Source organism: Didymella exigua, assembly GCF_010094145.1.
Source record: "Didymella exigua CBS 183.55 unplaced genomic scaffold M421scaffold_26, whole genome shotgun sequence".
In the NCBI taxonomy this organism is placed as follows: domain Eukaryota; kingdom Fungi; phylum Ascomycota; class Dothideomycetes; order Pleosporales; family Didymellaceae; genus Didymella; species Didymella exigua.
The window spans coordinates 79,546-101,136 of NW_022984800.1; the positions used below are offsets into that span (position 1 = coordinate 79,546).

The 21,591-nt window shown below is 51.6% G+C and overlaps 10 protein-coding genes across 10 annotated transcripts; 5 read left to right on the forward strand and 5 right to left on the reverse strand.

Moving 5' to 3' along the window:
* Window positions 1-17: 17 nt before the first annotated feature.
* M421DRAFT_423332 (D-arabinitol 2-dehydrogenase) lies at window positions 18-1,687 on the reverse strand. The gene is made up of 3 exons (XM_033593428.1): window positions 824-1,687; window positions 349-774; window positions 18-297 (listed from the first exon to the last, which is right to left on the reverse strand). The coding sequence occupies exons 1-3, from the start codon at window positions 1,321-1,323 to the stop codon at window positions 117-119; spliced, it is 1,107 nt and encodes a 368-aa protein (XP_033446027.1). The 5' UTR covers window positions 1,324-1,687; the 3' UTR covers window positions 18-116.
* A 412-nt stretch (window positions 1,688-2,099) lies between these two features.
* On the forward strand, window positions 2,100-3,344 carry M421DRAFT_94413 (DNase I-like protein; the record flags this gene model as incomplete). The annotated part of the gene is made up of 1 exon (XM_033598202.1): window positions 2,100-3,344. One exon carries the CDS (start codon window positions 2,100-2,102, stop codon window positions 3,342-3,344), a length of 1,245 nt encoding a protein of 414 aa, XP_033446028.1.
* A 788-nt stretch (window positions 3,345-4,132) lies between these two features.
* On the reverse strand, window positions 4,133-4,587 carry M421DRAFT_69003 (uncharacterized protein; the record flags this gene model as incomplete). Its single annotated transcript, XM_033596576.1, has 2 exons — window positions 4,133-4,325; window positions 4,373-4,587. The coding sequence occupies 2 exons, from the start codon at window positions 4,585-4,587 to the stop codon at window positions 4,133-4,135; spliced, it is 408 nt and encodes a 135-aa protein (XP_033446029.1).
* Window positions 4,588-4,803: 216 nt separating this feature from the next.
* Window positions 4,804-5,565, reverse strand: M421DRAFT_423334 (thioredoxin-like protein). Its single transcript, XM_033593429.1, has 2 exons — window positions 5,468-5,565; window positions 4,804-5,332 (listed from the first exon to the last, which is right to left on the reverse strand). The coding sequence occupies exons 1-2, from the start codon at window positions 5,522-5,524 to the stop codon at window positions 4,913-4,915; spliced, it is 477 nt and encodes a 158-aa protein (XP_033446030.1). The 5' UTR covers window positions 5,525-5,565; the 3' UTR covers window positions 4,804-4,912.
* Window positions 5,566-7,593: 2,028 nt separating this feature from the next.
* On the reverse strand, window positions 7,594-8,438 carry M421DRAFT_231314 (uncharacterized protein). Its single transcript, XM_033588407.1, has one exon. The coding sequence runs from the start codon at window positions 8,314-8,316 to the stop codon at window positions 7,708-7,710; it is 609 nt and encodes a 202-aa protein (XP_033446031.1). The 5' UTR covers window positions 8,317-8,438; the 3' UTR covers window positions 7,594-7,707.
* A 2,906-nt stretch (window positions 8,439-11,344) lies between these two features.
* Window positions 11,345-12,205, forward strand: M421DRAFT_102885 (uncharacterized protein; the record flags this gene model as incomplete). Its single annotated transcript, XM_033586838.1, has 2 exons — window positions 11,345-11,602; window positions 11,645-12,205. The coding sequence occupies 2 exons, from the start codon at window positions 11,345-11,347 to the stop codon at window positions 12,203-12,205; spliced, it is 819 nt and encodes a 272-aa protein (XP_033446032.1).
* A 377-nt stretch (window positions 12,206-12,582) lies between these two features.
* Window positions 12,583-12,976, forward strand: M421DRAFT_69083 (uncharacterized protein; the record flags this gene model as incomplete). Its single annotated transcript, XM_033596583.1, has 2 exons — window positions 12,583-12,771; window positions 12,842-12,976. 2 exons carry the CDS (start codon window positions 12,583-12,585, stop codon window positions 12,974-12,976), a joined length of 324 nt encoding a protein of 107 aa, XP_033446033.1.
* Window positions 12,977-13,087: 111 nt separating this feature from the next.
* M421DRAFT_231335 (uncharacterized protein) lies at window positions 13,088-13,729 on the reverse strand. Its single transcript, XM_033588408.1, has one exon. It carries the CDS (start codon window positions 13,543-13,545, stop codon window positions 13,198-13,200), a length of 348 nt encoding a protein of 115 aa, XP_033446034.1. The 5' UTR covers window positions 13,546-13,729; the 3' UTR covers window positions 13,088-13,197.
* Window positions 13,730-14,622: 893 nt separating this feature from the next.
* On the forward strand, window positions 14,623-17,077 carry M421DRAFT_423340 (alpha/beta-hydrolase). Its single transcript, XM_033593430.1, has 4 exons — window positions 14,623-15,227; window positions 15,277-15,376; window positions 15,427-15,616; window positions 15,674-17,077. The coding sequence occupies exons 1-4, from the start codon at window positions 14,990-14,992 to the stop codon at window positions 16,775-16,777; spliced, it is 1,632 nt and encodes a 543-aa protein (XP_033446035.1). The 5' UTR covers window positions 14,623-14,989; the 3' UTR covers window positions 16,778-17,077.
* Window positions 17,078-20,119: 3,042 nt separating this feature from the next.
* M421DRAFT_423341 (heme-dependent catalase) lies at window positions 20,120-21,571 on the forward strand. Its single transcript, XM_033593431.1, has 4 exons — window positions 20,120-20,763; window positions 20,815-20,980; window positions 21,034-21,198; window positions 21,248-21,571. The coding sequence occupies exons 1-4, from the start codon at window positions 20,585-20,587 to the stop codon at window positions 21,527-21,529; spliced, it is 792 nt and encodes a 263-aa protein (XP_033446036.1). The 5' UTR covers window positions 20,120-20,584; the 3' UTR covers window positions 21,530-21,571.
* The last annotated feature ends 20 nt before the right edge of the window (window positions 21,572-21,591 follow it).

Below are 21,591 nucleotides of genomic sequence, written 5' to 3' on the forward strand. Positions count from 1 at the left end.
TCCGTCATAGCATCAAGGCCCAGTTCATGCATGTGGTTGTAACAACAATATTTATCGCTAATGCCGCTTTCTACATTGGCTGATCATACAACAACTTTTGGGTATGCGCTACCTGACTAAGTGCAGGTGTATGCGCCATCGACGCGCAGGTCTGCACCGTTCACGTACAAACTGGCGTCGCTGGAGAGGAACGTGACAGCGCCCATAAGATCCTCAGGGCGACCCATCTTACCCACGGGAATGAGGGATGTCCACTGCTTCTGGAGCTCTGGGTTGTCGTCAAGGATCTTCTTGGTGCTGCAAGACTGATCAGTAAATTTTAAGTAACATCGACATCGAGAGACTTACAGAGCAGTGAGCATGTAGCCGGGCGAGATGCAGTTGACACGAATGCCATGCTCAGCCCACTCAACTGCCAAACTGGCAGCCAGGTGCCTCACGGCGGCCTTTGCTGCGTTGTAGGGAGCCTGAGGCTGAGGAACGTTCACGATGGAACCAGACATGCTGCCGATCATGACGACGCTACCAGGCGCCTTGCGCTCCATGAGGTGCTTTGCAACAGTGACCGCGTAGAGGTAGGTGCCGTCAACGTTGACACCCCAAAGCTTCTGCATGCGGTCGTGAGGGTATGAGATCGCATCGAAATTTTCGGTGAACCCAGCAGAGGTAACGAGGTTGTCAACTTTGCCATGAACTTTGATAATCTCAGCGAACGACTCGTTCACGGAGTCAGGGCTGGAGACATCGCAGTAGTGCGCAGTGACCTTGGGCAGCCTTGGGTACATGTCAGCATGGCGCTGAGGAAGGCCTGGCGCAAACTCACTTGGTGTAGCCGGATTCGTTCTCCTGCTTGAAAAGGTCAATGAGTCCCTCAGCTGACCTCTGCGCCTCCTCCTTGTTCATATCGACAATGGCAACATCGGCGCCCGACGTGACCAATGCTTGAGCCATGACCAGGCCGAGTCCGCGAGCTCCTCCGGTAACAATCGCAGTCTTGCCCTCCATAGAGAAGGCAGCCAGAGTGCGCTTGAAGTGGAACCCTCCACGACCCTGGACTGGCTGTGATGGAGGCAGGTCTTTCTCCTCAGGGTATTCGACCACGATATTCTCCCTTGTACGGGCGAATTGGCCTTCATGGTCTCCGCTTTCTCCGGCGGCCGCAGATGAGGACGCAGCGTCATGATCCTCCTCAACGCTCTTGTCGAATCGGTTCACAGAGCTGGTGAATGGTCGAACGGTAGAAGCTGCTGGACGAAGCGCAGCTCGTGGGGCTTGCACTCTGACTGTGCGGGCGAGCTGGCGGGCAATTTGTGCCTTGAACATTATGAAGTCTAGGTGGAAGTGCAATTGGGGTTCCGAGTTGGGTTTCTGGGGGGATAAGCGGCTGCTTTAAAGGTCATGCAGCTTGCGCTCAGGTATCGTCAGCTAGAAAGCTACTAGATTCCGTCCGTGAATGCACCTCGAGACGATCGGCTCGCCAAAGTCAGATGAACAGCACAAATTGTAGAATCGGCGGAACTCGGACACACCGCTCGACAAAAAAAGTGAGTTGAGATTGGTGTCGAAGAGCTGTTCTTGAGCTCTCGATAGCTTCGACTTGGAGCTCCCCGGGCTCCCCGAGCTTCCCAAGCTCTCCACTATTCTTTTGATGAGCGCCATGACGTAGGCGGAGTGACAACCGCTGCAGGGAGAACCGCGATCTTCCAACAGCACTCCTTCATATCCAACAGAGTATCCTCTGTCTCCACGCCGCCGCTCCTCTGTCTCCACCCCCAAGACCCTTGTGGAACCTCTTGTGCTCGGCCTTCCTTCGTGCCGCGAGGGCCGATTGTGCGGGGCCACTCAACACCGTGACACACATTCCGTGTTCTCCGTGTTCTTTGGGCAACACGGCGCGCCGCAAGTGAGCACACGCATCCAGCAACGGCTTGATTAGCCACCGGCGACTTGTTCAAGAATTTCACGTTGCCTGTCCTTCAGTATGCTCTGTTTCCCGCCCGGCATTTGGTCCCTCTTAAGACTTCGATCCTGGTCTATGGCACCCTAGCTTTAGCAATGCTGACCAGCGCGTGTCCAGCATTCCTACCCAACAGCTCACGATGTCTGAGCTCTACCTACTGACGTTCAATTGTGCGCGCACCCTTGTCGATCCTCAGGCACTTGCGCCGTCCTTTTTTGAGGCCCTGCCCAAAGGAGCGCCATTACCAGATCTAGTCGCAATCTCATTACAGGAGATTGCGCCCATTGCCTACTCGTTCCTTGGAGGTTCTTACCTAAAGCCATACTTCGACCGCCTCAACACCACCGTCCAGCTTGCAGCGGATCTGCACGGCCACGGCAGCCAGCGCTTGGAGCATGTTGCAACCCGTAGTTTGGGCATGACAGCCCTGATGATATTCGCAAAGCCGAGGTTCACACAACGGATACAGTGGATACAATCAGCAGGCGCAGGCGTCGGCTTCTCGAATATGGGTAACAAGGGTGCTGTGGCTATGCGTGTCGGCGTCACATGTCCAACATCAGCATCAGGGGAGACGCTGAACCTCAGCTTTGCTGCTGCTCATCTTGCGCCGTCAGAGAAGAATGTGGCTGCTAGGAACAAAGATTGGGAGAATGTCGTGCGCAATTTGGTATTTGCAAACCACGACGACTCTATGTACAGCTCGAGTGATGAAGCGCCTTTGCTGAGCTCACGCAAGGCACCAAGCGAGCATGACGGGCTCTTTGCTCCAGGAAGTCACGTCTTCTTTTTTGGCGATCTGAATTATCGCACGCACGACTCCTCGCCTGGTGAGAGTGCTCACGAATCATTTCCGTCCATGGCGGCAGTCGAATCATCGTCGAAGCACTACTCGCAGCTACTCAGCCGCGACCAGCTGACACGAGAGAAGGAGGCTAATCGCACCCTTCACGGGCTCGAAGAACTACCCATCACCTTCCCCCCTACCTACAAGTACTCGACGTCACGTAGCAGCGACGACGAATGGCAATGGGCCAAGCACCGATACCCGTCCTGGTGTGACAGGATACTGTACCTGCCTTCGCAAACATCGAAGCTCGAACCGCAGATATACACAGCACTGCCAGTGCAAGCGACGTCAGACCACCGACCGGTTGCGCTGTCACTGCGTGTGGAGGATATGCCTACCCGCGTTAGCCCGGTTGAAGCGCCTTTCCCTCTCAATCCGGCGTGGAAGTCTAGGCAAGAGGCTGCTCGCAGGTGGGAGGTTATGGTCGGTGCGTTGTCCTACGTCGTCCTGACGAAGAAGGGCAATGCTATGCTCATTGCATTCATTGCAGTTCTGCTAGGCGGCTGGTATATGGCAGTCTTGTTCTCAAGATGAACCTTTGCGCTTGACGCATCGCAAAAATAATACTCGCCCAGCCTATCTTTGTCCATTTCATGTACCTTCCCTCGATTTCTGATCTTGCGTCCTGGTCCTACTATGCACTCATATCGATGGAGGTAATGCAGTGCTCTCCCGTAGCCTCAACACCACCACTCGAAGTACTCAAGCGAGGCACAACTTTGTATTCAGCTCGTCCCGGCCGAGATGCAAGCTCTTACTTCTGTCCCGACTTGTACAATTGACAGGAGTACGACTGCCGGACTTCAATCCCACAAGGCTGAGCGGCATCTTGGTGTACCAACCCGCAGGCCTAATACGTTTCTCTCAGCTGTACAGTGTATTCGCTCAATGTCTCATGGCGGGCATAAGTGCTTGGAACCCCGCTGCTATGATGTGCTCATACGGACACGCCGTCTTGTTCCATCTAACAACTTGCAGTCTTTGTTGCACTTCTTGCCCTGTGGAACCCAGTCGACAATTCCATGCGTCTACTACTTCACTTTTCTACTTCAGAGCTAACTGAACCTTGAGTCTGAAAGTAGTTGTGGGTATACTTGATGCACTCTGCATGGCTCAGCAGCTGTGTAACTCTTGCAGAGTCACCGACTTTTGTAGCGGATAGTATCTGCCGGTTTCCTTCCAGTCGCTCTTTCTTTCATATCAACCACAAACATCATAGTGTTGTGAGTGAGATATTAAATCAAGCACATGCATGCACGCGTTGAAGAAATCAAACGGTTTCACGTTCCTATTTAAGCCCACGAAGATATGCCCAATAGCACTCAAGTAGTCCCATGCACTTCCTCTCCCCCAACATCTCCCCAGATTGCTCTCTCTGTCAACGACGCCAGCTTTCCACTTGCCCCGTCAACCGCGGTGAAGAAGAAGCACTCGTAGAACGTATCTTTGCCGCCCAGATCAAGCACGCCGGTCATTCGCGCTGCAAGCTGATTGCCGTCACGCAGAAACTCCTCTCTAGCCCAGCATTAGTATTCATTCCTCTTCCAGAAGTTCCAACCCACACTTTGGGCTCGTAGCCTGTGATCTTTCCGCGCCAGGCTTCGAGACTTGCGAACCACTCCTCGAACGAGTTACGCTTCCCGTTGTTGATGTGATAGAAATCTGAGATTACTGTTGCTTCTGCGTACTGTTTTGTTTCTTCCGGTGATGAAGTACAAAGGGCGTTCTTCATCGCGAGCTGGAAGCCGGCGCGCGTCGAGAAGTCGTACTCCGTCATAGTGCTATCGATGAAACTCTTCGACGTCCTGGAAGAGGTTATTGATTGTTCATGGGCAGCTGCTTGACGGTTGACGGCGGGGCTATGCTAAGGCGTCCAAGACTGGCTTGATTGGGGTTGATCTGCAAGGCTGACGTGAGAGACGTGTCCCCTCTTTCACTCAGTACAGGTGTTGCCAGAAGCGCTCGATGAGGCGTCGTAGTCCTTTTGGAGCTACGTAATACCCTCGAAAGCTTTTCAAATGAGCTCATTGTTGAGATACACCCACACTATATACATTTCTCATAGGAGGCAAGCACTCTATAACCTCAGTCGGGGCACTTGCCTATGAGCTTCCCACTTCCTTCGCCAACGTCTGCACGACGCTCTTCAACAGCGTCACATCTGCACCCCTGACCTGCCCAAGACTCTCCTCCACACCCTTCCTCACGACCTTCACTTGCGTCGGCTCGCCGTTCTCGAACAATAAGAACGTAGGCATGGCCGTGATTCCATACTTTTTCGCGACATCCTTCACGTGGTCCACGTTGACTTTGGCAAAGCCGAGCTGGCCGGATACCGCGTGGTCATCGGCAAGCTTGGAGAAGATGGGTGCAATAGTGCGACATGGGGGACACCAGTCTGCGTAGAAGTCGACGACGACGTATTTTGATGACTTAAGAATCGTCTCAATATCCACTGGTGCGAGGACTTTGGAGACTTTGCCAGAGGTTTCTGGGATAGGACTGCGGTCTGCGAACACGGCCTATTACTGTCAGTGGAATGGCTGAACGAATTGGTACACCTCGAAGTCAGGTCAGGGGCACATGCGGAAGCGACGGATGTCGCGACGTGTTTGCACTCCATGCTTTGCGACATGTTTGCAGCTGGGTCAACTTACGGGCCCGAGAACAAGGATAATGATAACGCCTATGATGGCATAGAAAATTGGATGCATGGTCAACAATGTTGGTGTGATATGTCAAGGCTGCATCAATGTAGACGATAGTTGTGCATGCAACACGTGTAGAAACCTTCAAAGGCCGAGGACGGGCCCACATCGGTGCCCCACTTTCCTTGGCGCGTATCCATCAAGCTTTTCGATTATAACTTCATCGCCACTTCGCGAGTTTATTACATTGCAGTCCGTTGCTATCTCCGGAGACTGCGCGATGAGAGTGGACACCTTTGGGGCGGCAAGCTCGTTTGCTACATTAGAGCCCACACATCAAATAATTCTGTAGCCTGCTCGTATGGTTGACCCACGACAGCTGGCGCAGGAAACAGCGACGAATGCACCATCTGAGGCCGAGTGTTTCTATCGCTACAGGCCTCTCTCTGAGACTCTGACGAGAACGACATTCGTCTCTAGCTCCCTATATTCCCGACTTGAGTCAACAATACGACACCTTTCCTTTGGGACATGAGCCGATAAAGGGTTTTAAGTACGCATTCTCGCTGAGATTCGACGAGTAGGCATGTTGCTAACCACAAGATTCCAATGCGAACCATTCTTTTTACCCAGTGTTGCAATTGATAGCAAATGGTATTCCAGATCATTTCTCTGGGCGATGTTCTGGGTTTCGAAAGCTCTCCTGATACCAGCATACGGTTTGTCAGGAACTGTGTACAGCTCGAAAAAGAATGGAATACGTTTACATACCTCCCGCCTATCCGTACTTGCATGACGGTAAGTCGACATGTGGGCGTAAACTGATACATGGGTTGACGATGTATAGCAAAGGATGGGCATAACGTTTACGAGACTTTCCCGTCGGACCGCAGCTTGGAACCATGCCTTCATAACTTACAGCGTTATTCACTGTTCTCTGATGTTTCAGGTCATATTTGTACTGCTGCCGATGTCGGTGATACTGTGTCTATAATCTCGAAAGCCTTGTGTCTATGTATAATCCGCCGCCAACCTAGCGGCGGTTGTAGAATGATAAGCGGCGAGTGCTGCTGGACAAAAGTATTTTGAGATTGGCTGCCCACATTTGACGAGGCTTCCCCTAACGAGTTCTTCGATACCACAAGTCTCAGACCTAGAGAGGTTGGACAGTTTGAGCTCTGATGACCAGAAGGTGAGCTACTGGAGTTGGGCCGATGATTTGGCAGTGCCAAGTGGACCTGAAGTAAGCAATGAGCATAACTGGAAGTGAAGAATAGCGACAGTACTGGTGACCGCCGACACTGTTGTCTGAGTTGTGCTATCCACCTACAAGGTCTTTGACAAGGAGCTGTCTCTAGTAGCGAGATATCGAAAATGCCAAGTAATGCACGGTGACGTCGCGAAGTGATGGGCTTTGCCCTGCATCTTGAAAGCGGGAGTACTATGTTGAGTCGACTATTTTCCAACGTGCAAGAAGCTTGTATAGTGAAATTGTGGATGAGTCTAGCTAATAAAGAGTTTTCAAATGATTGTGCTTAAGTCGTTTGCATATGGAAACGCGGCTCCCATATCACGGGGTTAAGCATACGTGCAGCGGGGATTTGTGTCTGTATCAGGCATGGGATAGTGCATGGAGAAACATGTTCATTATCACGTCCTATTCTGAGCACATTGATCGAGGTGTAAGCCATGAAAGACGCAAACTTGAGATATGTTTAGTATCACAGGAAAAGCGTCTTTGAGCTCGAGTGGGTGTTGATTGGTGGTGTATGCAAAGTGACACAAGGCTGCATCCGTGTGCCTGAGCTCGGCTGGAGAGCAGTTTCCGGTTCTGGGATGCGACTCCTCTTCGCGGAAGCAGAGCTGTAATTGTTCTGCTCTCACTTGTTTAAAACAATGCACAACACAACTTTGTGAGAAGTAAGCCCGCTGCCCGCTGCCGGATTGACCGCGGTCCGGGAAGTGCTGGCGAGAGAGATTCCCAGACAGCACTTGACGTGATTGGTCAAATAGTCTGTGCATTGGTGGAGTGGCTCTCGACACATGCAGATTTGACCATGTTTATTCTCATGAGGACTGCCCTACCAGTGCCCGCTCTGTCCTTGGCGCGCTTCAAGCCGGTTTGCTCGGCTTTCTGTGCGCCACAACGTCATAGCGTTTTGGCCCAGTCTTCACCACGTCTCTGGCAAGATCCTGTTCCTACCGATCCACCGCAAATGCCATGATCGATCCAGAGGCCCGTCCAGACCCTAAGGTTGTTGCAGGTCTCGAAGCGAATAAATCATCGTCTGACCCACTTGACCCACTTTGCTTGGAAGCCTCGTGGTCGAGATGGAAGTTTCATTCCTGCCTGTGGGGATCGGGGGATTGGGGAAAGATGTGCGGATTTGCGGTCTGACGTTCTGACGATGCGCTGGACACGCGTGTAAGGAGGTCGGGATCTGAGGGATAGAGTGATGTTGCCAGGCTGGGTGGTGAGATATTCCCTCAAACAACGGTCTGTGTCTGATAGCCGCGTTGCACATGGTTCGAGATGAGAACATGAAGGTATCAAGCGGATTGTGAGCGACCATGGGTGACTGATTCGTACGCTCGTGGGACTGCATTTCAAGGGGAGAGAGACGGCGTGCCTCCCTCATTTGCCGGTTTCGTGTGACCGATGCACTTGAACGTTGGCCACGCAATAATCGCAGCAACATTGCAGTACGATAAGGTAAGCTTGCGAATAGGGTCACGGAGTGGCAAAGACTGAAAGAACGTTTGCATGTCGTCGTACGAAGATGTATCGATTCAACGTGATTCTGCGTAAATCTCCTTGTGATACTCTGCGGATCTAGTCTGCCTGTGTGTCGTGGCATCACTGTGCTCTTCGATGTCTCATGATAATCCTCCTCTTACTGAGCGCCCTGCGCTAGTTGTGTCTATCCGGACAAGTGGTATATCGTACAGCTGGGGAAGGAAAAGGTACGCCGTGTAAATGCAATTCCAGATCATGAACTCAAGGTCATCTGATGGAAGATGGTAGGTGGTGTTCGACGACACTATCGCTAATGTTCAGAATGGTGTTCATACAAAGTCGTTACAAATTGGCAGTCTCGACGGTTACGAGGCCCTTGTTGTAGCGGAATTGAGTTGCTTGAGCGATGCAAAGGATGACGTCATCGCCGAGTACTGAGCAACCGGTCTTGAGTTTGTAGACAAGGTCGAGGATGTGCTGCTCGAACGAGCTTGGAGATTGAGCGCAATGCAGTCGCCACACCTGCTTCCGTTTGTATTGCAGCGTCCACGGCATCCGCGTTCGTAATTGGCGCAGGAGAACATTGTGTTCAATGACTTGAAGGATGGAGTCGTGGTGGAGCGTATTTAAATTGGTGTCGCAGTGTCAAGTGGTGACAGTGTTGTATGGTGTTGTATGGTGTCGTATGGTGTCGTATGGTGTCGTATGGTGTTGTCTTGCTTGATGAGAGTGTAGTATTCTTATTCAATGTAAGTCTCGAAGGGGACAGTAGAATATATGTGTCCAGACAGAGGGATACCGGATGTTCGATGATGTAGCCCGCGGGACTCCGTGTACCAAGGGTGTTGTGGGTGCTCACGTCGCTTGGTCGGCAAAACAACCTTAATAGATAGCGCGATTGGATTAGGGGTGGCTTGGGACGTATGCAATGTGGATCGCTTAGCCAATCAATACGCGGTAGCGTCGTAACCACGATGAACGACAAGGTCTGGGCAGCAGAATGACGAGATTCTGCTGTAGAGTAGCTATGTCGACGTGGTGTGAACTGCTGATTACACGAAGTTGTCGAGGGCCTTGGGCTCTTATCTAGTCAACGTGGTCGGCAAGTTCTAAAATGAAGGGGCCTTGTCGAGGCCGAAGCTGCGCCCGAGCTCATCGAGGCTTTTCCAGGGTCCGTCGACGCACGCACAGCCCGCCGTATTGACCACCACTATTTTTCCCCGTGCACCGAAGCACCTGCACATTACAGACCCTGACCAGCCTTCCTCCGCTCAATCCGGTTTCGACGGTGCATCGTGTCGTGGAGGGTCAGCGGTCAGATTTCTCCGGCTTCAACACCTCCTCCGTGCAGCACAAGTTTGTTGATATCTAAAAGTGCATCAGCCTGCAGCACATTACACTCCACAAGGTCGGGGTGACTGCGGCATGATCGCACGGTCAACATTAGGAGACAAGCGAACAGCCCTACCTACCCAGACTTTTGTGGACCTCCGTCGCCGTGCCTGGGTCTTCCAAGCGCCCAAGACTCATGTTCCTTGCCCAAGAGCCGCCCGAAGGCTGTTTGAAACAACTCGCAGCTGTTGATTTTGGACTGCGCTACATCTGACGCGTCTCGCCTGAGCAGCAAGCTGTGGTTTAGTGCGCAATGTTCCTGGCTTACGCACAAGTTGAAGGTTGAAAGCTAGTTCTGAACACTGCCTAAAACTTCTCAAACATTCCAAGACGGCAGACAAGCGAGAGTGAAATCTATGTTCGACATTCGACAACTCACATACGTGTGATACAATCTTGCCAGTGATCTATTGCGCGCGTACACGTAATTACCTGGCTCCACTGCAGGGAGTTTCTCAACGCAGGCTTGATTTCGGGTTCAGGGGCGGCTCACTCAGCCTGACTTCCCGCAAGCTCACTCAGATAGTGTATGTAAGCACCGAAATTCCAAAGTTTGTTCTCTTCCACGGTCAGAGTCGTTCGTCCGAAGCCAGCCTTGCCGGAACTTCCGGTAGCGCTATCACCTACGGCCGCCGGTAGAGCCCTTTAGGCGCACTGCTTGTCTTGCAACGAGCGCGCAATCTGAACAGTCTGGAACTTCATGAATTTGCAACAAGCATCATACCATCGTACGAGCCTCCACATTCGTATCGCGGGTTGTGGGTCGTTGATCAACACAAGGGCGGGTCGATCGAACCTCGATATCGATACTCATCAAGCGCTTGAAACCAGCGACCATCGCTCCAGTCTGGAACCTGTTCAGAACAATGTTCACTGGCGATGACGTTGAAGCAGCTTCTTAGGATGTGGCCCGTCTGTGATGTGCTAACTTTCAACAGACATCATACTGGCGAGGTTCTCTGCTGCGACTCGCCGAGATAAAAGGTGATCCGGTGCAAATAATCACAGCTATGAGATTTGACACCCTATGAGAGGCTTACAATTGGATACAACGAAGAAGACGATTACAGGAGGATGCAGGTGCCTCACCATCGATCTTGGAGCATCCAGATACGAATCCTGGAAGTCAGCCCACGATCAATCTATCGAGGCTAATTGGAACAAATTTCAGGGACCTGCTCCACTGTGCCAAAGCTTCGGATTGAGAATCACGCACGACGTTCACCGCAAATGTTGCGGTGTCGCGATTCCGCGTCGACCAACCCTTCGCGAAATACATGTACCTGCTGCAGGATCTCCTATCAAGAGGGTTCGTTGATCGCAGCGACCGGACTATTGATTCGACTGGTAAAGTTAGGACGTATCTCAAGCTGACGGCTGCTTCCAACCAAGTACAACGGGTACTGATCGCCCAGAAATCCTCCTAGACTATCCTTTACGAGCAGCTAGCTGTATCTGATTTTTAAAGGTGCGCTCGACATATCCCAAGCATTCAAATAAGAAGAGGAATGATTCTTGGTGGGGAGAGGATTTGGTGGTACGCCCACGGGTTGCATCAGGAAGAGCAAATTAGCCGACGGCAGCCTCGCAGAACTGAGCTTCCTCATACGGGCGCAACTCATCTTACCTGCGTATAGGCTTACTCTTAAGCGGCACCGTCAGCTCGTCTGTGTATATATTCTCTTGGGAGCGCAGGAGAAAATCACGCTGTTGGCACAGATAACGACCAACAGCAAGCTGTTCAGCCACAAGTAACTATGCCGAAAACGACGCTCACGAACATCAAAACGCCAAATTCGTCGAACCCATCGTCTCTCAAGCCTCGATACGAGATCCGGCAACTAGAACATAGGCATGCTGAATGGGCTGCTGTAATTGTAAGCCACAGCAACAGTTTCTACTCTACAGTGTGGCCATTCCTGTATCCAGCGAAGGATGGCAAGGATATGATCCAATTAGCGATCGATGCAGACTACCTTGTACGATACCAGATCGGTAGCGGCCTTTCGTTTGGAGTATTTGATACCTAGTACGTCTTCAAGCGCGAAAAAAGCAAGGCAACAGCTGGCAAACTTTGCTGGGACCTCTCAGAGCCGAGCGTCAAAGAGGAGGGTCTCGAAGCTGAAGCCGAACGGCTGTTAGAGCAGATGGACTTCCCTCTTGTCAGTGTGGCGCTCTCATATGATGTCCACAACGCTCTGGACACAGGCAAGATGGAGCCGCTCCTGGCGGCCCTGCCACATCTTGGACTGGCGTATCATGTCCTCGAAGAACTTGATGGCAGAGATCCTGAGAACTTGACACCAAAGGGACCGAACGAAGTCATATTCCGCAACGCGACCTCGACGCGTCGAGATTATGAGGGCGACGGCATCATGACTGCTCTAGCGCGCTGGTTGATGCGCGAAGCTGCAGTCAGTGGCTATAGGGGCATTCAGATCGAGGCTCTGGCTGACGCCGTCATTCACGTCTGGAGTACAGCTGAGTCGCCTTTTAAGGGCGCGGTAGTCAGCGAATTCCATACTGATACATGGAAGGACGAGAAGGGAAACCTTGGGTTTGCTCCAGCGCATCAGAGGATAGCGAAGTACTATGTCGATCTTAAGCCGCAGGCATGATGGACAGCCTGACGGTGACGCTGTGGCTGCCGCCTTGCTACGGTACAGGTCTTTCCACTATGTTATTGAGTACCCAAAATACCAGAGATCTCGTACGCACCTCAGCTACCTAACAAGTTCACTTTGTGATAGAGACTGGACCACGACAAATGCACATACCCATCTCGGGCAGGCAGTGACTCCGGCTGCGATCCAGATCTCGGTGATGGAAGATCGCTCGGCGGGTTTGCGGAAGCGCGCGATGTGGGCTGCGGGGTCCACAGCTTCAGGTACGTCACAAGCTCCGCATGAGCTTGTGAGAATTCTTCAATTGCGGGACACTCTGCTTCTTCACGGCTATCGTGAGCTTGTCGCACAACTCAGCAGATCCACACATCATGGTCTACACAATCATTGTACACCTGTACGCTAAGGCAGACGAGGAAAGCATCTCCAAGCTTAAGGCGAAGCTTGTTGAGGCCAGCCAGGTCTATTCGAAGGACAAGGAGACGCTCAGTTGGTTCGTCATGCAGGACACTGTCGACCCCAGGAAGTTCAGCATCGTAGAACGGTACTTGCAGGAAAGCGTAAGTTGACCATAAATTAATTCCGGAAACATACATGATACGACAGGATATTGACTGGCGCGTATCACAGTCCCAGCAATATCACCTGAACAACCCTTATTGGAAGACCTTCGATCCCTACGTCCTTCCACTGCTCGATGCACCCATGGACCTGCGCAGACTTGAGGAGATGGACACGAGCGTCCCCCCCGCGGGTGCACACTAAGACCAGGATGCGCCGGAGGAGACAGAACGGTCGCGAACATGTACAAGGACGTAGACTAAAGGTCAAAGGAGAGACGAATTCATTGCGTTGAGGATTGTGTCAATATGACAGGTGCCTGTTCGATACATGGTATCTCGAGTCCGTCTCAGCCGCCGAAGGCCTGCGCAATCGAACCCGATGCAACAGAAGGGTGTTAGACATGCCAGCAGCGTCATCGCAGCTTATTGTTTGTGGTGTTTGTATTTGGCCCCTACGGCGACGATTCCTAACAGCAATAACGAGACGCTGATAGTCATGGAAACGATTGAAACCCATAGGCAACAATGTCGTTCGTTGGCTCTGACCTCACGCGCTGTTATAAGCGTGTCGCAAGTCTCGCAATGTTGGTGAGGCGTGAACGAATTGGCTGGCGGCGAGTGAGCATGCGCTAGCTCGATATCAGGCTCGTCCTCAGGGAGGATTCTGTAAGCAGATGTTGATCCTAACGGTGGATATGCATTCACGGGATGCTCCTGAATTAAATCGTCGTAGGCTGGTGCGGCGACTGAAGGGGCTGCTGGGTGACCCATAGTGGTGCTTGCGGCGGTGGCGATAACGATGTTGCGATACGTTTGCAAGTGCCCTACGGACTCTATGAGAGCTTGTTATTTATGCTCTGCTGAGTTTCTGGGAGACCGGTCAGCTAGGCGCCTGATCAGGTCGAGTGTGCCGCGTCAGCCGTGCCACAACCCCGCCCTCATCGCATTGGTCCTCTCGCATTTTCTCATAGGAGAGGAGCTGAACCATTTGCTCGATACAGTCATATTGTCTTGCTCTGCTCAGATGTTTGGTTAGATTCATACACACGCGTGGCTCACTGTAGCCGTGCCGCTCGGAGCTGTGCCGCTAATGTGCACGAGCCGGCCGTAAGCTTAGGGGTGCATCCCTTCCGTTGGCCATGCGAGAGAGCTCCGATGGCAAGACTTGCATGTCAGTGGAGGGGAGTTTTCGAGGTTTGATTTTCAGCACTTTGTGTCTAACCCTTCCCCGTTCAGGAGCGTTGAGGCGCGCGCGCCTTCGCTTCTCTCATTTACATCCGTTGAGGACTCTCAACGCTTCATGACAGTTGTAACTGCGTGAGCAGTGTCGGTCGGAGACTGTGATCGACGAGTATATTGCTATCTGTTGTCGTCTTGTGATGTTTTTTTGTAGAAGCTCTCAGCTCCGAGGTAAGCGCACTTGCCCACCAGGCAGTACCTGCTACAATAGGATATCATGTGATCTAAGCCACGTGGTTACAACAGTAGATGGCAACACGCGAAAGCTATTGGCAAACGGAAAGCCTGTCGTGTCGCCTCGTTCCCCAGCGAAGTTCGTCGATCATTTCAACAGTCCCCGTGGTGGCGCGATCCTCGAGGAGCGGAGATGCAGAAGAGTTCTTGTGCTACATAGGAGGATTCATGAATCTTTATTTGCGTATGCTCACTGAGTACGTAAGCCGCACCAGGCAATGCTACCTACATGTGCTATACGATCCGCGCAATTTACCAAACAAAGAAGAATTCGACAAGCTCAACAAGCTTTCGGTTCTATCGCCCCTCCGAGGCTTGTTCAACGACATCCTAGGTGGTATCAATGCACTATCCGTAATCGTCGAACCAGGAACAAGCGGATTGAGGTGATTGGGGCCGTATTGGCAGGCGTGCGGCGCCGTCCCTGAAAGTTAAGCCTCATGGGGAAGGTGCGAGCTCGTCCCTAACTGCGTCATATCACAACTTGCTGCAACATTGGACAGCCGAAGACTCAATATCGTGTGCTAGGCCAATAAGCATCGCCTACGCCTTACAACCGAGCAATCGATCCGTCAGTCCTGGGATGCTCGGCTGCTCTGAACTTTCTCCTTCTTGTCGTGGATAAGCGTAAGACTCCCGGTGCAGCGATGCCGTCACACTCGAAAACGTTCAAATACTGCAACATGTCCTGCAGTGAGTCCTCAGACCATTCGGCTGCATTTTGCGAACGATCTGTTCTAAGATGAAGCTTCTCAACCTCTTTAGCGGAGCGCTCTGCGTTTCCTCCGCGCTTGCTTTCAAGAGACCCGAAAAGCCCACTCTTCCCAGAGCTGTGGTCGAGCGAAGTGTTGGCGGCCAGTTCTCGCATCCCGAGATTCAGAAGCGAGCATCGCGTTTTCTGACAGACAAGACTAAGGCATTTGCTGTCAATGGCACTGGTATTCCTGATGTTCCATTTGATATTGGCGAGTCATACTCTGGTAAGCCGTTCGCTAGTCACGTATACGACGTTTGCTAACGGCGCTTCAGGCCTACTTCCAATCTCAGATGATCCCGATGAGACGCGAAAGCTTTTCTTTTGGTTCTTTCCTTCCACAGCTGAGCAAACCCCAGAACACGTCACCATTTGGTAAGATATCATCGGCATGCCCGGTTCAGAGCTCTGCTAACATGCTTCAGGCTGAACGGCGGTCCTGGTTGTTCAAGTCTTTCAGGTTTCTTGACCGAGAATGGACCTTTCACCTGGGAAGCTGGCACACTGGCTCCTGTTCAAAATCCTTACAGCTGGACCAATTTGACCAACATGCTGTGGGTCGAACAGCCTGTTGGCGTTGGATATTCACAGGGTACACCTAATATCACCGATGAGGTAATCGATTCAGCCATATTGTCGTCTTTCAGCAGTATTTGAACTAACTCTCCGTAGGTTGAGCTGGCCACCGAGTTCCGCGGCTTCTACAAGAGCTTTGTGGATACATTCCAAACCAAAAGCTGGAAGACCTACATCACGGGGGAGTCCTACGCCGGTCGGTACATCCCGTACATCGCTCACGGCTTCATCTCTGCCAACGACGATGAGTACTTCAATTTAGCCGGTATCCAAATCAACGACCCGATCATCGGCGATGAAACGATTCAGCAACAAGTCGTTGTCTTGCCTTATGCCGAGTTCTGGGAAAACCTCTTGTATCTCAACGAGACTTTCCTGGAAGCGGCTCGCGAGCGTCAAGACGCTTGCAACTACTCCTCCTACCTGGACACGTACTTCAAGTTCCCTCCTCCAAGCGGCCCCTTCCCAGTCTTGAATGACCCCTACAGCACAGAAACTGGCGCATGTGACCAGTTCGACAACTTTTACTCGGCGATTCTTGAGATTAATCCTTGCTTCAACATCTACCACATTACCGAGACATGTCCTCATCCTTACAGCCAACTTGGTATCGTCAACACCGGTGATTACTCACCTCCCGGCGCTGTCATCTACTTCAACCGCACGGACGTCAAGGAGGCCCTACACGCTGATGTCAACACGAACTGGCTGCAGTGTACTGATATCAATGTCTTTGGCAATGGCAACGCCAGCAGCGATGCTTCTGATGCATCGCCTCCTCCTGCCAACAATGGTGTCCTCCAGCGCGTCATTGAACACACCAACAATACGATCATTGGATCTGGTGATCTGGACATGCTTCTCTCAACCAACGGAACACTATTCGCTATCCAGAACATGACCTGGAACGGCGCACAGGGTTTCTCCGAATACCCATCCACCCCTCTCTACGCCCCATATCACCCCGAGTATAACGGCGGCGCGCTGGCTGGCGCTGGCATCCAGGGTGTCTGGACTTCTGAACGTGGTCTTACCTTTTACACTGCTCGTCTCGCCGGCCACGAATTGCCTGGATATACCCCTGGTGTTGCTTACAGGATGTTGGAGATTCTGCTTGGAAAGGTCGACAACTTTAGCAGCACCCAGGGCTTCACCACCCAGAGTGGCAACTACACTGGAAATACTACTCTCTACAGGTAAGGGTGTATTTCGCGGATAGCTTAGCGTGGAAGAAGTGCGCGAGAGTTGAGCGGATGCATCGGGTAGACAGTCAACTATCTTACATAGACTTTAAATTCAGTATGCACCGCGCGAATATAGCAACTATTTCAGAATCTTGTTGGGGCCGCAGGCGATCTCCAATGATCCGCTCGGAAATGATCGTGGCAGGGTTAGAAGCCCAGTAGCCACTTCAAACATTGTTGAGGCCAGTCCATAGCAGAGCCGGTGCCGTTGGATGTGAACCCTCATGCATCTGTAAAATGTGAGAGTGAACAAGAGCTGCCACCAGTAGCATTAAAAAATATAAACTGAACGTCATGTTGATATCACTGGAGCTAACATAAGTTGCTGGGTCCTCGCTGCAGCAAGATGGCACTCGGCAATACCGTGTCTTCCAGCCGAAGTCGCGCAGGTAAAGAGAACTTCCACTGTACCGGTGTACTATAGAGCTCAATTGAACACGCAAATCTAGCCATTGGACGTCCTATGGACCCATCCGGCAGTGGATAAAGGTCGTCCAAAGTATCTTCTGCAATTTCGAACAGATCACAGTCGATTTCTCGAATCTCAGCTTTCATAGATCGCTGCGTACGCAAAGACGCTGGGTCTGATTGCCACCGATACAAATGATAGTCTAGGTTCGATCACTGAGGTGCTAATGTGCTAAATTTCTTGATATGAGTAGTCTATACGTGGGTTGGGTGCACACGGTATCGATATTCTGCGAACAATAATAGGTACTTCATACTGTCACTTGCTCAGAAGGCACCATTGTCTTTCCTTGACGGCAAACGAGTATATAAAACTTCAGCAGCGACGAAAGACATCTGCGACTCCTGCCAGTTAGTCTTGAGCTTTCATATTTCCCCAGGACAGCTTTGAACTACTGCTTCATACCTCTATTGAACCACAGCTGCACTACCTATGGTCCGACACTCCTGCGCTATCACGTGTGAGTATGCTTGAGCTAGTATAAGGACGGGTGCCTGCCATGCACTACGGAATCTCGGCCGCTCAGCTCTACTTGAGCAATTTTCGAACGAGCGTGCTCAATTAATTACCACGATGGCTAGCCCTCCCTATGTGTCATATCTTCTCCTGCTTCCGTAGTTTCCTCATCTTACGCTGCCACGAAGGAAGGGAATTCAGCCTTCAGACTGCGTCCTGGCCCTGTTTTACCGGCAACATGCCTAATTGTCCATGCATATGTCGCATTGCTTGATCATACAGGATATATATCTTTACCTGGTGTAAAATGTAGAGGTCTATTTCAGTCTGTGCCCTCGAGCTCACTCGAGCTCTAGAAGCAAGCCAATGTTGATAGCTTGGATCAGAGCTAGCGATAATGCCAGCGGCAGACACGCATAGATGAGATGTGAAGAAGATGTTGCTGGAAGGGGGAGGGACGAGATGATGGCAAGTCAATTCGCGTTCATCGTTGAGAATGCTGTCCAGGAAATCACGGAAACATGTGTTGTGAAAGTTGAGAAAACACTTCACTGTCCGCAGAAAAGAAAGAGCGACGTCTTTCTGAGTCGCCTCAGTCACGTACTGTATTGAAGGGGGCCATGCATGTCATCACCATCGGTGGTGGAGACGACTCAGTTAAGGAAGAGACGCGGAGTCGACACAAGCAACTCGTAGCTATGCTCTTGCAGCTCAAAAGGCAGGGTCTGAAAGGGTGTGCCGCTGTGTAGCGGTTGCAATGTTATGACTTGAATCTTTGCTCCTCCATCCCAATGGGAGGGGAGGGGGGGGGGATGTCTCAGCTTATCTTTGGTGATGCACTACTCTTCACTACTCCGACCTCTTTTCTTCATGTCATCACTCTTGCTGTGACTAGTCTAGTTCATGTCAGAGACGCGCTTGCACTTAGAGTGGCGATCACCAGTCGTCTTGGTGTGTCCGGCGAAGAGGCGGAGGGACAGCAGTGTCAGAGTAGATGGGGAAGGTATATGTTTGATGGTTTAGTTGGGGTAAGAGTGTAGGTGAGGAGGTAGCGGGGTTTTTGAGGAAATCTTAGAGCTGTGCCGCCCTGACCACCTAGGCACACCCATAGTGAAAGGGCGCGAAAGGACAACCATGTGATCCAAACATCACGGAACATTCTAGCTTAGTATGAAGAAGGGTTCGTGTTCACTCCGTAGACGGAGGAGCGGCCCATCTTTGTCTGCGACGTAGCAAGTGTTGGTTGCAGACAAGACGTTGTGCCCTGGTTCCCGTGGCAATAAACTGGATCGAAACTTAGCTCTCTTGTGTACCCAGGAAACTTTGATATTCGCCAGTGCAATAAACGATGCCAGGCCTTCTCGCGAGAGCCCGCTCACTGCTATGGGGATCGACAAATTATGTCAGGAGCTCGCGAACGACAGATACCTGGCTTTCTCAGTTCGACAAGTCAAAGTACAGCAACTAGCCTATCAACACCAAGTCTTCGGATATTCTCAGAAGTACTTTTGTATTAGTGATGGCGACGTGCTTGTGTGTGGCCAAGCGGCAACGTTTATACAAGTTTGTGACGAAGTCCCCAGGATGCTATTCGGGAGCTGTTGAGGCGTGTAAAGACATGATGAAGCCGTGGCAATTGGATGATTAGAAGTTTAAGCTGATTCTAATACTCAAGATCGAATCTCTGTTTTGCATGCATGAGATAAGGACGGTTCCATGTCACTAGCGCTGCCGCAATCTGATAGCAGACTTGACATACAACCTCTGGCCCTAGCTTCAGGCCAGCAGACTTACAGTGCGGATATAATGTGCAGCTTTTGGCTATGAGCGAGCATCCCAGGAGTATCAATTCGGGCAACCTAGCTCTCATCCACGGTTGAAGCTGTCGTACAAAGGTACTCTTTAAGCAGCTTGATGAAGCCGTGGATAATGAAGCGCCTGGAATTGGCCGTGGAACACGCAAGAATTGCAACCAGAGAGCCGAAGCAGCAGGTACGAGATGTGGCTTCGGATCAGCTTATGGGCCAAGTATGTAAGTGGCTGCGAGGAGCATTTTCGCAACGTGTTATAGCTGTTGAATAATATTCTCAGCAGCAAGAGGTAAAACTATCCTCAGTGAGTTATGTTTGGTGCAATATGAAGCTGTCATTGAAGCTCACGGAGGCAGTGCTGCAAGTAGGGCCAGTGCTGACTAATCTGCAGAGCGTCTATCGTTATTGAACGTCACCAGGGATAGCAGACGTGACAGTTGGTGCACATTGCACTCCTTTTGATGAATCTTTACATTGTACACTGATAGTCCTGCAGATTTCGATGAAAACGCCGTGGCTCCCCCGATACCGAACTTGTAACGCCTGCCCGACGCCCGTAATGCTCCGTCTGCGCCTACATGCATACATTCCTCGATATTCACATCTACTTCTGAGACGGGTTGAGACTGATCCTGCCGTCAGGGAACTTGCGGAAGAGATCGGCAATGCGGTCGAAAATGGCGACTGGAAGTCCACCGGGCCCCCTGACCACCCACTCAGCTTGAAGCTATGAATGCGCCCGCCGCAGCTCCCACGTTAATGCCACGTGAACGCGGCGAGCTTTGTGTTAGCTCTCAACTCCACACGTCAACAGTATGTCACTTTGACAGCTTTGTCGCGACACGGGTCCGTCATGTACGCGAAATGGCTCTTGGTATGCCCCTCGTATCTTTCTTAAGCGCCCGCTGGGCCTTCGACGAAGGTAAACTCCAATTTTCTCCCGCAACTCAACGCAGCCATTCCTTCAAGCACTTCCGCAAACACCAATCAGAACGACCCTTTGCAGCACCCATTGCAGGCCACGGCTATGGCCATTCAAGGGGCTGTTCAGGGTGAAGGTCGTGCTCCTCGCATGAGCCACATGGCCAGTGCCAACGAGGGCGCTGCAGACATAATTGCAATGGTTTCTGGAGCCGTTCAGAGAGGAAAGCGTGAAGATGATGGCGCTAACCTCACTAATAACGAGGGCATTCCGTTTCCTGACCCGTGAGTGGCCCCCTCGGCTCACTGACCAAGCTTGTAGCTAATTCTTCGTAGAGCTCATAGCAAGACTGTTGGCGGTATCCCCGTAGCTAGCGATGTTTTTCTGTTCCAGAAGCAGCAGCACTTTAACCGATCGAAGCAGCTCGAGCGCATGGTGCGCCCTTGTGGATCTGGTGCTTTTGGTTACTTCGAGTGCACCAAGGACGTCACATCACTCACAGTGAGTGACCCTTGCCCCGCTGCATGAAGCAAAAGCTGACCATGGCGTTTTAGAAAGCCAACTTCCTGTCAAGTGTCGGCGAGAAGACTCCCATGTTCATCCGATTCTCTACCGTCACGCCCGGACGCGAGTTCCCTGACGAGGCGCGTAACCCTCGTGGTTTTGCCATCAAGTTATACACCACGGAGGGAAACTACGACATCGTCGGACTGAACTTCGTAGGTCTGCCTATGACACTTGCATGACTCGTGCGCTGACTCATACAAGCCCATCTTCTTCTGTCGAGATCCCATCCAGGGCCCCGATGTCATTCGATCCCAGTACCGCAATCCAAAGAACTTCCTTTTCGACTACGACGGTGTCTTCGACTTGCTTGCATGTACCCCCGAGGACAATCATGCTGGTCTCATGTTCTTCAGTGATCACGGCACTCCTAAGGGGTGGCGTTTCAACCACGGATACGGCTGCCACACCTTCAAGTGGGTCAATGCTGAGGGCAGATTTGTGTACATCAAGTACCACTTCATTGCAAAGCACGACCAGAAGTAGTTTACATAGGAGCAAACTACACAGATGTGTGGTGAAGATCCCGACTATTCCAAGCGCGACAT

What these genes read in the sequence shown, in the direction of transcription:
- M421DRAFT_423334 (XM_033593429.1), bottom strand. Translation starts at nt 5,524, where the DNA reads ATGCATCCAATTTTCTATGCCATCATAGGCGTTATCATTATCCTTGTT. An exon ending in TTATCCTTGTTCTCGGGCCC is followed by an intron (nt 5,333 to 5,467) that starts GTAAGTTGACCC and finishes TGACAGTAATAG; the next exon opens with GCCGTGTTCGCAGACCGCAG.
- M421DRAFT_231314 (XM_033588407.1), bottom strand. Translation starts at nt 8,316, where the DNA reads ATGCCACGACACACAGGCAGACTAGATCCGCAGAGTATCACAAGGAGA.
- M421DRAFT_423341 (XM_033593431.1), top strand. Translation starts at nt 20,585, where the DNA reads ATGGCCATTCAAGGGGCTGTTCAGGGTGAAGGTCGTGCTCCTCGCATG. An exon ending in GGCATTCCGTTTCCTGACCC is followed by an intron (nt 20,764 to 20,814) that starts GTGAGTGGCCCC and finishes AATTCTTCGTAG; the next exon opens with AGCTCATAGCAAGACTGTTG. An exon ending in AGGACGTCACATCACTCACA is followed by an intron (nt 20,981 to 21,033) that starts GTGAGTGACCCT and finishes ATGGCGTTTTAG; the next exon opens with AAAGCCAACTTCCTGTCAAG.
- M421DRAFT_423332 (XM_033593428.1), bottom strand. Translation starts at nt 1,323, where the DNA reads ATGTTCAAGGCACAAATTGCCCGCCAGCTCGCCCGCACAGTCAGAGTG. An exon ending in AACGAATCCGGCTACACCAA is followed by an intron (nt 775 to 823) that starts GTGAGTTTGCGC and finishes CATGTACCCAAG; the next exon opens with GCTGCCCAAGGTCACTGCGC. An exon ending in GGCTACATGCTCACTGCTCT is followed by an intron (nt 298 to 348) that starts GTAAGTCTCTCG and finishes TCAGTCTTGCAG; the next exon opens with CACCAAGAAGATCCTTGACG.
- M421DRAFT_423340 (XM_033593430.1), top strand. Translation starts at nt 14,990, where the DNA reads ATGAAGCTTCTCAACCTCTTTAGCGGAGCGCTCTGCGTTTCCTCCGCG. An exon ending in CCAGAACACGTCACCATTTG is followed by an intron (nt 15,377 to 15,426) that starts GTAAGATATCAT and finishes AACATGCTTCAG; the next exon opens with GCTGAACGGCGGTCCTGGTT. An exon ending in CACCTAATATCACCGATGAG is followed by an intron (nt 15,617 to 15,673) that starts GTAATCGATTCA and finishes AACTCTCCGTAG; the next exon opens with GTTGAGCTGGCCACCGAGTT.
- M421DRAFT_231335 (XM_033588408.1), bottom strand. Translation starts at nt 13,545, where the DNA reads ATGGGTCACCCAGCAGCCCCTTCAGTCGCCGCACCAGCCTACGACGAT.